Source organism: Chiloscyllium plagiosum, chromosome 28 (genome assembly GCF_004010195.1).
Source record: "Chiloscyllium plagiosum isolate BGI_BamShark_2017 chromosome 28, ASM401019v2, whole genome shotgun sequence".
NCBI lineage: Eukaryota > Metazoa > Chordata > Chondrichthyes > Orectolobiformes > Hemiscylliidae > Chiloscyllium > Chiloscyllium plagiosum.
The window spans coordinates 48166413-48181983 of NC_057737.1; the positions used below are offsets into that span (position 1 = coordinate 48166413).

At 42.7% G+C, this 15571-nt stretch overlaps 1 protein-coding gene across 5 annotated transcripts in view; it reads left to right on the forward strand.

Moving 5' to 3' along the window:
* Positions 1-15571, forward strand: part of LOC122564179 (protein CASP-like) — a 601305-nt gene that overhangs the window by 335846 nt on the left and 249888 nt on the right. For all 5 annotated transcript variants that reach the window (XM_043718857.1, XM_043718858.1, XM_043718860.1 and 2 more), the window contains one exon: positions 8268-8334. In XM_043718857.1, coding sequence (XP_043574792.1) covers positions 8268-8334 — 67 coding nt within the window. The remainder of the gene's footprint in view (positions 1-8267; positions 8335-15571) is intronic.

Here is a 15571-nt window from a genome sequence, read left to right on the forward strand (position 1 = left end):
TCTTACAAGGGTGCCTTCCTTGAAGAAGCTCTCTGCCTCTCTCTACAAAGATTTCAGTGAGTCCCTCTCTCACTGCACACCCCAGGTCATCTCCTCTGCCAACTCCCCTCCTCCAAGTCCCTCCTCCCTACCTTTTATCTTCTCCTGCTGAACACTCTCTGCTCATTCCTGAAGAAGGGCCTGTGCCCGAAACGTCGAATCTCCTGTTCCCTGGATGCTGCCTGACCTGCTGTGCTGTTCCAGCAATAAAATTTCAACTCCTACTGGAAAAGGCAGGGGAGCAAAAAGCAGGTAACTGTAAGTTTGATTAGTTTTGCATCTATTGTTGGAAAGGTGTTGGAATCAGTAATTAAGGAAGTAATAGCAGAATATTTGGAAAAATCATAAGCCAGACAAACATAGCATAACTTCATGAAAAAGAAATGTCTGATTAACTTATTTGAGTTTTTTAAGGCAGTCTTAACTAGAGTGGATAGAGAGAAATAAGTAGATATGTTAAACTTGGACTTCCAGAAGGCATTCACCAAGGTATCTCTCAAAACGTTAAGTCATAGGATAAAAGCCCACAGTATTGGATGTAGTACATTGGCATGGATAGGGAATTGGTTCATGGATAGGAAACAGTGAGTTGGGATAAAGGTTTCTTTTTCAAGTTGGCAACCTGTAACCAACAGGGTTCAGTGCTGGGACCAAAACGTCTTATAAGATAAATTATTGATAGAAAGCAAAATGAACATAGTCAAATTTGCAGCTGACACACAAAGAGATGAAAAGGCATGTTTTGAGAGGGATAGAAACAGTTTACAGAGAGAGATTGATAGGTTAAGCAAGTGAACAAAAATTTAGCAGATGGTGTTAATTTGGGAAAATGTGAAATTGTTTATTTTGGAAGGGAGAGCAAAAGAACAGTATTATTTAAATGGAGAAAACCTGCAGAAAGCTGCAACACAAAGGAGCTTACGAATATTTGTACACAGGTGCAACAGATAATTAGGAAGGCTATTGGAATGTTGGCTCTTATTGCAAGGTTTGTGAAGGTTGTAGCTCAGGTTGAGGTTTAGGGTGTAGGTTTGCTCGCTGAGCTGTAGGTTTGATATCCGATGTTTCATTACCTGGCTAGGTAACATCATCAGTGGCGACCTCCAAGTGGAGCGAAGCTGTTGTCTCCTGCTTTCTGTTTATGTGTTTGTCCTGGATGGGGTTCCTGGGGTTTGTGGTGATGTCATTTCCTGTTCGTTTTCTGAGGGGTTGATAGACGGTATCTAAATCTGTGTGTTTGTTTAGGCGTTGTGGTTGGAGTGCCAGGCCTCTAGAAAATCTCTGGCATGTTTTTGCTTAGCCTGTCCCAGGATAGATGTATTGTCCCAGTCGAAATGGTGGGTTTTTTTTCCCCTCAGTGTGTAGGGCTATGAGGGAGAGAGGGTCGTGTCTTTTTGTTGCGAGCTGGTGTTCGTGTATTCTGGTGGTTAACTTTCCTCCTGTTTGTCCTACGTAGTGTTTGTGGCAGCCCTTGCATGGAATTTTGTTGGCTCTTATTTCAAAGAAGTTGTGGTATAAGAGTAGGGAAGTCTTAATGCAACTGTGTAAGGTGCTGGTGAGACCACATCTGGAGCACTGTTCAGGTCTAACACCAAAATCATAGTTTACAGAGCTGTGGTGAAGAAAATGAACAACTTCACATTTTCCGACGTTTATACCATCTGTAAACCCGCCCTCGTATATGGCTGTGAGTTGTGGACTGTTTACAGCAAACACCTCAAGGCACGAGAGCAGTACCACCAATGTTGCTTGCGCAAAATCCTGTGAATCCGCTGGCAAGAAAGATGCACCAACACTGGCTTCCTCAACCAGGCCAGCATCGAGGCACTGACCACTCTTGATCGGCTGTGATGGGCTGGACATGTCCATATGACTGCAATGTGACTCTCCAGTAGGTGCTCTATTCCCGTCTCTATCTTGAGATGGCAGGCGAGCCCTAGGTAGACAGAGGAAACACTTCAGTGATACAGGTAGTTCTGCTGTAATGCGACAGTTGCGTTCCTCTGCAACCCCGTGCAGAGAAAATTGCGATACCTGCTCAGTAGAAGGTTTGTCTTATCCAAACATCGCCCACAATTCGTCAATCACATTATAGCCAATTAACGTTGACGAAAAGTGTGTTACACCAAAACGACCTGTTCCCTCAAGGCCTCACTGGTGAAGTGCTGCATTCCCACAGTCACCCGGGAATCACTGGCACAAGACTGTCCAAAGTGGAGGAGGAGCATCCAGGAAGGCATTCAGCACTTTGAGACTAGCCATCGGGGGGAAAAAGAAGAAGCTAGATGAAAACAATGAAAGGAGCACACTGTAACACCAACGCCCGGGGGGAAAAAGAAGAAGCCAGATGAAAACAGTGAAAGGAGCAGTCTTGGCTTTTCACTTTTTAATTTTGGGCGGAACGGTGGCACAGTGGTTAGCACTGTTGCCTCACAGCGCCAGAGACCCGGGTTCAATTCCCGCCTCAGGCGACTGACTGTGTGGAGTTTTCACATTCTCCCCGCGTGCTCCGGTTTCCTCCCACAGTCCAAAAATGTGCAGGTTAGGTGAATTGTCCGTGCTAAATTGCCCGTAGTGTTAGGTGCAGGGGTAAATGTAGGGGAGTGGGTCTGGATGGGTTGCGCTTCAGCGGGTCGGTGTGGACTTGTTGGGCCGAAGGGCCTGTTTCCACACTGTAAGTAATCTAATCTAATCATATCCTTCGTATAATAGGGCAACCAAGACTCTTCCAAAAATGGCCACAACAGCATCATATATAATCTCAACATGGCGTCCCATTTTCTCTTATACCCAATGGTCTGAGCAGTGAAGGCAAGCATGCTAAATGCCTTCCTAACCACTCTACCTACTAATGATGCAACTTTCAAAGAACTATGTACCCGAACCTCCCAATCTCTCTATTTGACAATATTACCCAGGGCCCTGCCATTAACTGTGTAAGTCCGGCCTTGTTTGTTTTACCAAAATGCAATACCTCACATTTATCCACATTTTTAAACAAATCAATATGAAGCCTAGAATTTGTAATTAGCACTGAAATTGATAGTTACAGGGAAAGTTAATGATTTGAGTGAAAAAGCTTTTGTTAGGAGCAATGTTTCAGGCAATGGCATTAGGTTACAATTTCAATTCAAAAGAAACATAGAAACATAGAAAATAGCTGATCATGCAACCTAAGTTGCTCGGCAATGAGCTGGGGCAGGTGTCAGATCTTGCGGTAGGAGAACATTTTGGTGATAGTGACCACAACTACCTCACATTCTACATAGCTATGGAGAAGGAGAGAAGCAGGCACAATGGGAGGATATTTAATTGGGGAAAAGGAAACTATGATGCTATCAGACGTGAGTTGGAAAGCATGGACTGGGAGCAATTGTTCCATGGAAAGGGCACTATAGACATGTGAAGACTGTTTAAGGAACAGTTGTTGTGAGTGATGCATAAATGTGTTCCTCTGAGACAGGTAAGAAGTGGTAAGATAAAGGAACCTTGGATGACGAGAGCGGAGGAGCTTCTCGTCAAAAGAAAGAAGGCAGCTTACGTAAGGTGGAGGAAGCAAGGGTCTTGCTCAGCTCTAGAGGATTACAGGCAGGCGAGGAAGGAGCTCAAAAATGGTCTGAGGAGAGCCAGGAGGGGGCACGAAAAAGGCTTGACAGGAAGGATTAGGGAGAATCCAAAGGCATTTTACACGTATGTGAGGAATAAGAGAATGATCAAAGAAAGAGTAGGGCCAATCAGATTGACAGGTGCCAGGCCCGGACCAGATTTGTCCTTGGCTGCTTTGGGAAATGAGAAATGCGATTGCTTCGCCACTTGCGAAGATCTTTTCATCCTCGCTCTCCACTGGAGTTGTACCTGAGGACTGGAGAGAGGCAAATGTAATTCCTCTCTAAGAAAGGAAATAGGGAAATCCCCAGCAATTACAGACCAGTCAGTCTCCCGTCTGTCGTCTGCAAGGTGTTAGACAGGATTCTGAGGGATAGGATTTATGACCATCTGGAAGAGCATGGCTTGATTAAATGCAGTCAGCATGGCTTTGTGAGGGGCAGGTCATGCCTCACAAACCTTATCGAGTTCTTTGAGGATGTGACTAGAAAAGTTGATGAGGGTCGAGCTGTGGATGTGGTGTATATGGACTTCAGCAAGGCATTTGATAAGGTTCCCCATGGTAGGCTCGTTCAGAAGGTCATGAGGAATGGGATACAGAAGCTTAGCTGTCTGGATACAGAATTGGCTGGTCGACAGAAGACAGCGAGTGGTAGTGGAAGGGAAGTATTCTGCCTGGAATACTGGAGTGGTGTTCCACAGGGCTCTGTTCTTGGTCCTCTACTCTTTGTAATTTTTAATAATGACTTGGATGAGGGGATTGAAAGATGGGTCAGCAAGTTTGCAGACGACACAAAGGTTGGAGGTGTCGTTGACAGTATAGAGGACTGTTGTAGGCTGCAGCGGGACATTGACAGGATGCAGAGATGGGCTGAGAGGTGGCAGATGGAGTTCAACCTGGATAAATGCGAGGTGATGCATTTTGGAAGGTCGAACTTGAAAGTTGAGTACAGGATTACGGATAGGATTCTTGGCAGTGTGGAGGAATAGCGGGATCTTGGTGTGCAGGTACATAGATCCCTTAAAATGGCCACCCAAATGGACAGGGTTGTTCAGAAAGCATATGGTGTTTTGGCTTTCATTAACAGGGGGATTGAGTTTAAGAGCCGTGAGATCTTGTTACAGCTCTGTAAAACTTTGGTTAGAGCTGAAAATGTGTTGCTGGAAAAGTGCAGCAGGTCAGGCAGCATCCAGGGAACAGGAGAATCGACGTTTCGGGCATAAGCCCTTCTTCAGGGCTTTGGTTAGACCACATTTGGAATACTGTGTCCAGTTCTGGTTGCCGTATTATAGGAAAGATGTGGATGCTTTGGAGAGGGTTCAGAGGAGGTTTACCAGGATGCTGCCTTGATTGGAGGGCTTATCTTACGAAGAGAGGTTGACTGAGCTCGGACTTTTTTCATTGGAAAAAAGAAGGGAGAGAGAGGACCGAATTGAGGTGTACAAGATAATGAGAGGCATAGATAGAGTTGATAGCCAGAGAGTTTTTCCCATGGCAGACATTGTTAACACAGGGTGTCATAGTTTTAAGCTGTTTGGCGGAAAGTATAGAGAGGATGTCAGAGGCGGGTTCTTTACGCAGAGAGTTGTGAGAGCATGGAATGCGTTGCCAACAGCAGTTGTGGAAGCGAGGTCATTGGGGATATTTAAGAGACTGCTGGACATGCATATGGTCACAGAAATTTGAGGGTTTGTACATTAGGTTTACCTTACATGAGGATCAATGGTCAGCACAACATCGTGGGCTGAAGGGCCTGTTCTGTGCTGTACTGTTCTATGTTCTAAATATCCCATTCCCATTTTCTCTCCATACCTCTTTGATGCCTTTAGCTGCAAGAGACATGTCCAGCTCCCTCTTGAATATGTCTAATAAAGTGGCCTGAACATCTTCCTGTTGGAGAGAATATCACAGGTTCACACCTTTCTGAGTTAAGAAATTCTTCCTCATCTCAGTCCTGAATAGCTTACCCCTTATTCTTAGAATGTGACCCCTACTTCTGGTCAGTCTACCCCCCCCATTTCCCCATCAGGAACATTCTTCCCGCATCTGGCCTGTCCAGTCCAATCAGGATTTTGTATGTTTCTGTGACATCCCCCTCATTCTTCTAAATTCCAGTGAGTACAAGCCCAGTCGATCCCGTCTTTCTTCATATGTCAGTCCTGCCATCCCAGGAATCAGTCTGGTGAACCTTCACTGGACTCCCTCAGTAGTAAGAATGTACTTCCTCAGATTAGGAGACCAAAACTGTACACAATACTCGAGGTGGCATAACTGCAGCAAGACATCTTTACTCCGATACTCAAATCCTCCTGCTGTGAAGGCCAGCATGCCATTAGCTTTCCTCACCACCTGCAAGCCCACCTTCAGCAACTGTTGCACCATGACAGCCAGATCTTGTTGCACCTCACCTTTTCCTAAACTGCCACCATTCAGATATTAATCTGTCTTCCTGTTTTTGCAAACAACATGGTCAACCTCACATTTATCCATCTTATTTTGCACTTGCCAAGTACTTGCTCAGCCAGTCTGTACAACCCACCCGGCAGCCTCTTAGTATACTCCTCACAGCACACACTGCCACTCAGCTTAGTGTCATCTGCAAGTTTGGAGAATAGAGAACAACCTCGATTACCCGAATTTCAGATTTCCGATCAAGGTCCCGTAAAAATGCTATCCATTATCTGAATAATCAGAAATCCGAACTCAGTTATCCGAACAAAGTACTTCCCACCCGTCACGTTCGGATAATCGAGGTTGTTCAGTATGTGGAAATGCTGCCTCCTCTCGATACTGGGTACATTATTAATACTACAGGTGACAGTTTCGAGGATTTTCCTTTCATCCTGCATTAAAAAATGTCATTTTGATTTTAAAACCTTTGTTCATCGTCAAGTGGTTCTAATTATATTTCCTGTATTATAATATTATGAATGGGGGAGCTAGTCAAGGCAGTTTGCTGCTTCGAAGTGGATTGAAATTAAGCCTTGACTGGCCAGATGGTGGCCATTGCTGCGTACAGAATATGAAGTTATTCAATGAAATGAATTTTCTATTGTCAACAATCATGTTTCTAGTGAATATAGGTCCTGTGATGTTATAGTGAAATGTCACATCGGATAGCTTGTGTGGAAAATTGAAAAATTCTATCTTGGTACAATTGGGTTATTGAATTAGATTAGATTCATTCTGTCATGAACAATTTTGGACTTAAAAGTTGATATTGGGTTCCTAAAATAGGTAGTATTCTCTCATGCAGCTAGCATGACACCTCCCCACCACTAAAACCTGAGAGAAAAAAGAAATTGAATGTAAACTGAGTTTAATAGTAATGTCTATAAGCAATTTATTGTTTATTTAGCTATTTAAGAACTAAAAATAACATGAATTATTCCTTCAAGTTGTGGAAAGCATGCCAATTTATTTTTAAGTTGGTTTGTTTAGGCCCAGTTACTCTTGCAGCTAAAGGCAGCCTTCTCCTTAAATTCAATCAATTGCTCATTCCATAATATTCATTATACTACTTGACAAACGTGACTTCAAACAGCTTCAAAAAATCTAGAACAAAGAAAACCTGAAATTGCTGAAGAAACTCGGCAGGACTGGAAGTATTTGTGGATTTAAAAAGAGGCAGTCTTCGGGGCAGGCAACAACGCAAAATGGCGTTGGATCCTCGAATGCTGCATGAACTGTTGTGCTTTTCCAGCACCACTCTACTCCAGAATTTGGTTTCCAGCATCTGCAGTCATTGTTTTTACCTAACAACGCAAAATGGCCGAGCATAGGCTGATATCCAAGTTCAGTACCCATGAGGGTGCCCTCAACTGGGACCTAGGGTTCATGTCACACTATAGGTGACTCCACTGCACTACACACTCTCTGTCTGTCTCTGTCTCGCACGTGCGCGCGCGCACGCGCACACTCCTGCAAACCCATTCATTCACGCAGACGCTCTCTCATACACAAGCTGTCTCTCATATGCTCACACATACACACCTCCCCACACCTCCCCACACACCTCACATGCACACACATGCCTATACGTTTGTGGGGTGAACTTGTACTTGCAGAATTGTACTTTGTTTTGCTCAAAAACTGCATGAATTTATACAAGATTCTGTAAATCCCTTTTTTAGAAATAGAATCTGTCAGAACATTGAGGCACAAACAAATAGACTTTAACTTTACCTTCAATGCATTATCTGGGCTAACATGTTAAAGTTCACTTGAGAATGTAACTTTTAAAATTTAAATATGAAAGAACTAAAATCAACATGGTCATTCTAAAAGATTAGAGACTTAAACAATCCAGGTCTTTTTCAATGTATCATTTCAGTTGCATCACTGTAAACCTGTGCTATAAATTCTGTGTCTTACGATCTTATACCCGACAACCCCCTGAGAAAGGAGCAGCGCTCCAAAACTAGTGCTTCCAAATGAACCTGTTGGACTATAACCTGGTGTTGTGTGATTTTTAACTTAGAGTTAACATTGTGAGGCCAGTTATCCTCTTTCAGAATTCAAAAGATCTCGATTTACTAAACAATTAACTGCATGATCAGCTGAAAATGTTTCCTTAAACCATTTCATTCTTGGCTTTTATTGAAGCTATTTTTTTTTGCAGCCCTGGAATCAACTCAGACTGAGCTATTTGATTTGAAAACAAAATATGATGAGGAGTCAACTGCCAAGTAAGTATAATGAAATGATTTAAAACCAAAACAATTGAAAGTATTTTTAAAAATGGTTGTTCCATACGTTCAAAATGGTTGAAGTTGTTGAAAACACACAGACACAGAGCTATGACATGGCTCATGATAACTAGATAAAATGCTTTTGTTTAAAAAAAAACAGGGCCATTAAGTAATTAATGCATGGTGTTTTCTATTCTGAAAATGAACTTTAGTTCCCCTCAGTCTAATTGTTATTGAGATCACACTACGTGTGTTAAACCAGTGTTTGATTGCTATTCAGAGTAGAAATCAAAATCATGGGTTTGTCTTTTGTAAAATCTATTTGGGAAAGTCATTTAAGGTATTTAGATGTGTAAGCTCAGAATCTTTGCTGTTCCTGGAAAGTTTCCTTGCACTTTTTTTTGTCCCTTTTTCAAAGTGTAGCACACATTTAAGTGTCCTAAATGAAAAATGTGTGCTGCACTATCATGCTTTATTGTGCTGTTGCTATCTGAACCAGCATTGCTACAGTGAGGGACTGCTTTATCACATTATTTATTATCAGGGCACTAATTTACTATGATTAATCTAATTCTGCTTTAATTATATGACATTGTGGTTTTCAACCAGTGTTTTGGTCATCACATTCCATGATTTGTATTTGTGAAAAGTACAAATGAGTGACCTCGATTATTAATATGTGTTCAATTAACAAATATCTGTCTCTGCATTATATCTTTTATAAAACTCTGCAGTCACGTACAGATAGTTCTCCTGTAATGCCGTAGTTGCATTCATGTGCGATGTTGGGTTGTGGAAAATGGTGCATTAGAAATAAAGCGATCTAAGGGAAAAACAGGGTTGGGGCAAATCAATACAAATTTTAACAAAAATAGTAGTTAGCCTACCACAAATGATAGTACAGTCGAGCTAAATGTTGGACCTGTTGTAATTGACCTGTACTGCATAGTGCAATTCATGAGAATCTTCAACTGATTATTCTTGATTGGCAACTATTCCTGCTGGATGCATTGCATTCTAACCAGTCTTCTGAACCCATCAATGCACAAGTCAGATCTTAAAATGAAACTTGCCTTGATAGATCAAGGGCTGAATCGTCATTTCTTTCGCTAAGTGTCAGTTTTGTCAAGTTTCTCAGAGGGTTTCATATCGTGATGCTTGGTCTATCACCTTATTTTACAAAACCAGCCTGATTTATTACCTACCCCACCCTTCGGTGCCCCTCTCACACATTCTATAATTATCATTCCATGTGCAATTTCCAAAACAACTCACCACTTCCTGGATATCTCAGAATTGACCAACATCTGTGGTCCAGCACCATCTTTAAAAAGACATTGTGCATTCGGACAACTGCTATCAGTCCGGAGCTGCCCTGCACGGTTCCTGACATTGGTCCTGGACAAGGCAGACAATGGAAAATTGGGTCTCTCTTTGTGGACAGGGACATGAAGATGCTGCTGATAGGGATGGGGTGCTCTTTTCTCCCAGGCCAACAGAGGATGCCATTCTATTACAACCATGCTAACCTGGACCAGGGTTACCATCCAGGCCAGTGCAGTCTCAACCATCATAGGAATACACAGAATGTAGGAAGGAGATCAGTGGCCTTCTCCACTCTGCCAGTGAAAGTGCCACCATCTTCTCGATGACACTTCACACTTCATCTTTGCGATTGTACCCATCATTTCCTGCAACAACAGCTTCCCCACTCTTCTCTCATCCTTACTAACATCTGACCCTGACTAACCCTGAACCTCTTCTGTACAGCCCCCACACATACAGCAAAAGTAGCAGTGTGCCAACCCACCTTTCTGTCCCTCAACCACTATGTACAAAGTTTCTTGAATCTAACCACCCTGAGCGGCTGACTGACCATGTCCAAGCCCCTGTACTAGTCACTTTTTTGCAGTTGATTACCATAGTGATTAGTTATTGAAATAATTTCACATGAGTCTACAAATATTCTTTAATGTTCAAACATATTTCTTAAATAAAAAGAGAGAAAAAGCTCTTAATACAAAAAACAAAGCCAAGTTTCAAACTGCTCCTCAACACTGTCCTTTTACCGTTAGTCAATTGCAATGAAATTTCACTCTTAGTTCAAGTCAGGTTCTTAAATTAACAGATTCTTCCCAGCTTCTTGTCCTCCGACTGGAGAGACGTTTTCATAGAATCCCTACAGTGCGGAAACAGGCCCTTTGGCCCAACGAGTCCACACTGACCCTCTGCAGAGTAACCCATCCACACCCATTCTCCTACCGTATAACTCTACATTTCCCATGACTAATGCACCTAAACTACACATCCCTGAACACTATGGGCAATTTAGCATGGCCAATCATCTGACCTGCACATCTTTTGGTTGTGGAAGAAAACTGGGGAATCCAGAGAAAATCTGCACAGACACGAGGAGAATAGAACACAGAACATTGCAGTGCAGTAAAGGCCCTTCAGCCCTTGATATTGCACCACCCTGTGGAACCAATCCTGCACTATTCCATTTTCATCCATATGTTTTTCCAATGGCCATTTAAATGACGTTAAAGTTGGGGAGCGTACTACAGTTGCAGGCTGTGCGTTCCACGCCCCTACTGCTCTCTGAGTAAAGAAATTACCTTTGACATCTCTCCAATATCTATCACCCCTCAATTTAAAGTTATGTCCCCTCGTGCTTGCTATCACGAAGGAAAAAAGCTCTCATTGTCCACCCTATGTAACCCTCTGATCATCTTAGATGTCTCAGTTGTCACGTCTCAACCTTCTTCTGTCGAACGAAAACAGCCTCAAGTCCCTCAGCCTTTCCTTCTAAGTCCTTCCCTCCATACCAGGCAACATCCTGGTAAATCTCCTCTGAACTCTTTTCAAAGCTTCCACATCCTTCCTATAATGCAGTGACCAGAACTGTACACAATACTCCCAAGTGTGGCCGCACCAGAGTTTTGTACAGCTGCAGCATGACCTCGTAGCTCCATAACTCAATCCCTCTACCAATAATAGCCTTCTAACAACAACCTGGGTGGCAACTTTCAGGGATCTATGTACATGGACACCGAGATCTCTCTGCTTATGTACAGCACCACAAATCTTGCCATTAGCCCAGTACGCTTTATTCCTGTCGCTCCTTCCAAACTGAATCACCTTACAGTTTTCAGCATTTAACTCCATTTGCCACTTCTCAGCTCAGCTCTGCAGCTTATCAAGGTCCCTCTGTAACCTGCAACATCCTGCAGCACTATCCACCACTCCACCGACTTTAGTGTCATCTGTAACTTTACTAACCCATCTTTCTACGCCCTCATCTAGGTCCTTTATAAAAGTGACAAACAGCAGTGGCACCAAAACAGATCTTTGCGATACACTGCGAACATTTTCCATCAACCACCACCCTCTGTCTTCTTTCAGCTAGTCAAGTTCTGATCCAAACTAAATCACCCTTAATCCCATGCCTGCATATTTTGTGCATTAGCCTACTGTGGGGAACCTTATCTAATGTCTTACTGAAATCCATGTACACAACATCAACCACTTTACCCTCATCCATCTGTTTGGTTACCATCTTAAAGAATTCAATAAGGTCTGTGAGGTACGACCTATGCTTCATAAGACTGTGTTGGCAATCCCTAATCAACTTATTCCTCTTTCGATGATTATATATCCTATTTCTTTTAATCTTTTCCAACGCTTTACCCACAAACGAAGGAAGGCTCACTAGCCTATAATTACCAGGTTTGTCTCTACTCCCCTTCTCGAAAAAGGGGACAACATTTGCTATCCTCCAGTCTTCTGGCATGATTCCTGTAGACAATGACGACATAAAGATCAAAGCTGAAGGCTTTGCAGTATCCTCCTTGGCTCTCCAGAGAATCCTAGGATAAATCCCATCCAGCCCATGGGACTTATCTATTTTCACTTTCCAGAATTGCAAATACCTCCTCCTTGTGAACCTCAATCCTGTCTAGTCTAGTAGCCTGTATCTCAGTATTCTCCTCAACAACATTGTCTTTTTCCAGTATGAATACTGATAAAAAATATTCATTTAGCGCTTCTCCTATCTCTTCTGACTCCATGCACAACTTCCCAGTACTGTCTTTGATTGACCCTAATCCTTCTCTAGTCATTTTTTTTTTCCTGATATATCTACAGAAAGGTTTTCCTTGATCATACCTGCCAACGACTTCTCATGTCCCCTCCTGGCTCTTCTTAGCTCGCTCTTTACGTCTTTCCTGGTTAACTTGTAATTTTCATGCACCGTAACTGAGCCTTCACATCTCATGCTAACATAAGCCTTCTTCTTCCTCTTGACACGAGATTCAACTTCTTTAGTAAACCACTACTTCCTTGCTTGACTGCTTCCTCCCTGTCTGACAGGTGTACACTTATCAAGGACATGCAGTAGCTGTTCCTTGAATACGCACTACTTTTGTATTGTGCCCATCCTTCCCCATCCTTTGCATCCTAAATCTTGCCTAATTGCATTATAATTGCTTTTCCCCCAAGCTATAACTCTTATCCTGCATTATATACCTATCATTTTCCATCAATAAAGCAAACATAACCAAATTGTGGTCACTATCACCAAAGTGCTTACCTACCTCCAAATCTAACACCTGGCCCGGTTCATTACCCAGTACCAAATCCAACATGGCCTCGTCCCTTGTTGTCCTTCTACTTACTGTATCAGGAAACACTCCTGCACAGATTGATCATAAACTGACCCATCTAAGGTATGCGAACTATAGTATTTCCAGTGAATATTTTGAAATTTAAAGTCCCCATAACAACTACCCTGTTACCCTCGCTCCTATCCAGAATTATTAGATTATTAGATTAGATTCCCTACAGTGTGGAAACACGCCCTTCGGCCCAACTAGTCCACACTGACTCTCTGAAGAGTAAACCACCCAGACCCATTTCCCTCTGACTAATACTCCTAACAGTATGGGTAATTTAGCATGGCCAATTCACCTAACCTGCATATCTTTGGACTGTGGGGGGAAACCGAAGCACCCGGAGGAAACCCACGCAGACACGGGGTGAATGTGCAAATTCCACACAGACAGTCTCCCGAGGCTGGAATCAAACCTGGGACCCTGGTGCTACGAGGCAGCAGTGCTAACCACTGAGCCACCATGCCGCCCCATGTTTGCTATTCTTTCCTCTACAAAACACCCAACAACGTGACCTCTCCTTTCCTGTTTCTAACCTCAGCCCATACCACCTCGGTAGATGAGTCCTCAAACATCCTTTCTGCTACCCTAATACTGTCCTTGAATAACACTGCCACACACCTGCTCTTTTACCATCTTCTCTGTTCTCACTGAAACATCTAAATCCTGGAATATACAGCAAGCATTCCTGTTCCTGCTCTATCCATGTCTCTGAAATGGCCACGCCTCCACACAGACAGTCGGCTGAGGCTGGAATCAAATCTTGGGTCCCTGGCGCTGTGAGGCAGCAGTGCTAACCACTGAGCCACCGTGCCACCCAGACTTCGCTGTATTAAAAAAATCGGCAATTCACAAATCACGTTTAATAAACCCGCATTATAGGAGAACTACATGAAGCAGAATGTAGGTTAACTACATGGGGCTTAGTAGTAGTGGGCAGGAGGTGCACCTGGGTTTCTAACAACAACTGAAATTTACTAGCGAGTTTTGAGAAGGGATTTTGAGATTTATTGTGGAGAAGGATCTTAGGGTTTGGAGGGTGGAATATTTGTGTTTGTTTACTGGGTGTTTTTGACATTAGGGTAGTGGTGGAAAGATCCCAGAACTTGGAAGCATGAGGGTTGATACTGAAGTCAGGAACATGCAAAGGGGTGGAATCTCATCACCTTGTAAGGCAATTTCAAGATTGTCAATTACTGATGAAAGATATCTTTGTCTTAGAGTAGTGAAGAAAGATGTCTGCAAAAAAAGTTCTAAAATTCATCTCACACTATGTTTCTAGTCCTAATTTGAGCTATTTTACCAATCCTAAACTACAGTGTACTTGGAATGAAAGGGAAAGAAATGCTTTTTGCAAAGTAACTTTCTTATGCAATATCCAAAATATCAGTAAGACAGAATTGTGCTATTTGTGCCCGCCTCTCACCTGTCTTTGAAGTAAAACTTGTGCAGTTTAATATACCAGTCACAGTAGACAAAGTAAATATTACAGTACATGATTAAGAGTTCCTCTCTAGCCCATTTCGAAACAGTTGCTGGTAGTGCAATCAGCTATTATGTCACAAGAAAAACAGCAATGACAGGATTTTACTGACACAATGAGAGATTGGACATGCCATGCAAACTCGAGCTGCAGAATTCCCTGAGGCCAGGAAAGTGAGAGCTGGAAGTCAGAGTATAGATTTCAATACTAGATTTCTTTGAGAGGCTGAAACCCTCATGTAAAACTAGAAGGTAGCTCTTTAAGCACATAAAAGACAATTTTGTCAAGTTTCATCATTCTGAAAGCACTATGATTTTCTTCATGTTTTAGTTATTGATATGTCAAAAGAAATGGATGTTTTAAATGATTTGATAACCATGTTTGGTTAGCATTCGTCTCTTCTGATACATTGCTGTAAATGTAAATTCGGTGAATGCAATTGGATGCACAGTTACTCAAAAGACAATTTGCTTTAACTTTCTCAAAGCTGTGCCAACCTTAAGAGTTCCTGCAATAGTTTACTAAGTACTGTAATGTGGTTATAGAACATAGAACAGTACAGCACAGAACAGGCCCTTCAGCCCACGATGTTGTGCCGACCACTGATCCTCATGGTATGCACCCTCAAATTTCTGTGACCATATGCATGTCCAGTAGTCTCTTAAATGTCCCCAATGACCTTGCTTCCACAACTGCTGCTGGCAACGCATTCCATGCTCTCACAACTCTCTGTGTAAAGAACCCGCCTCTGACATCCCCTCTATACTTTCCTCCAACCAGCTTAAAACTATAACCCCTCGTGTTAGTCATTTCTGGGAAATAGTCTCTAGCTATCGACTCTATCTATGCCTCTCATTATCTTGTATACTGAATTAGGTCCCCTCTCCTCCTCCTTTTCTCCAGTGAAGAAAGTCCGAGCTCGGTCAACCTCTCTTCATAAAATAAGCCCTCCAGTCTAGGCAGCATCCTGGTAGATTAGATTAGATTAGATTAGATTACTTACAGTGTGGAAACAGGCCCTTCGGCCCAACAAGTCCACACCGACCCGCCGAAGCGCAACCCACCCATACCCCTACATTTA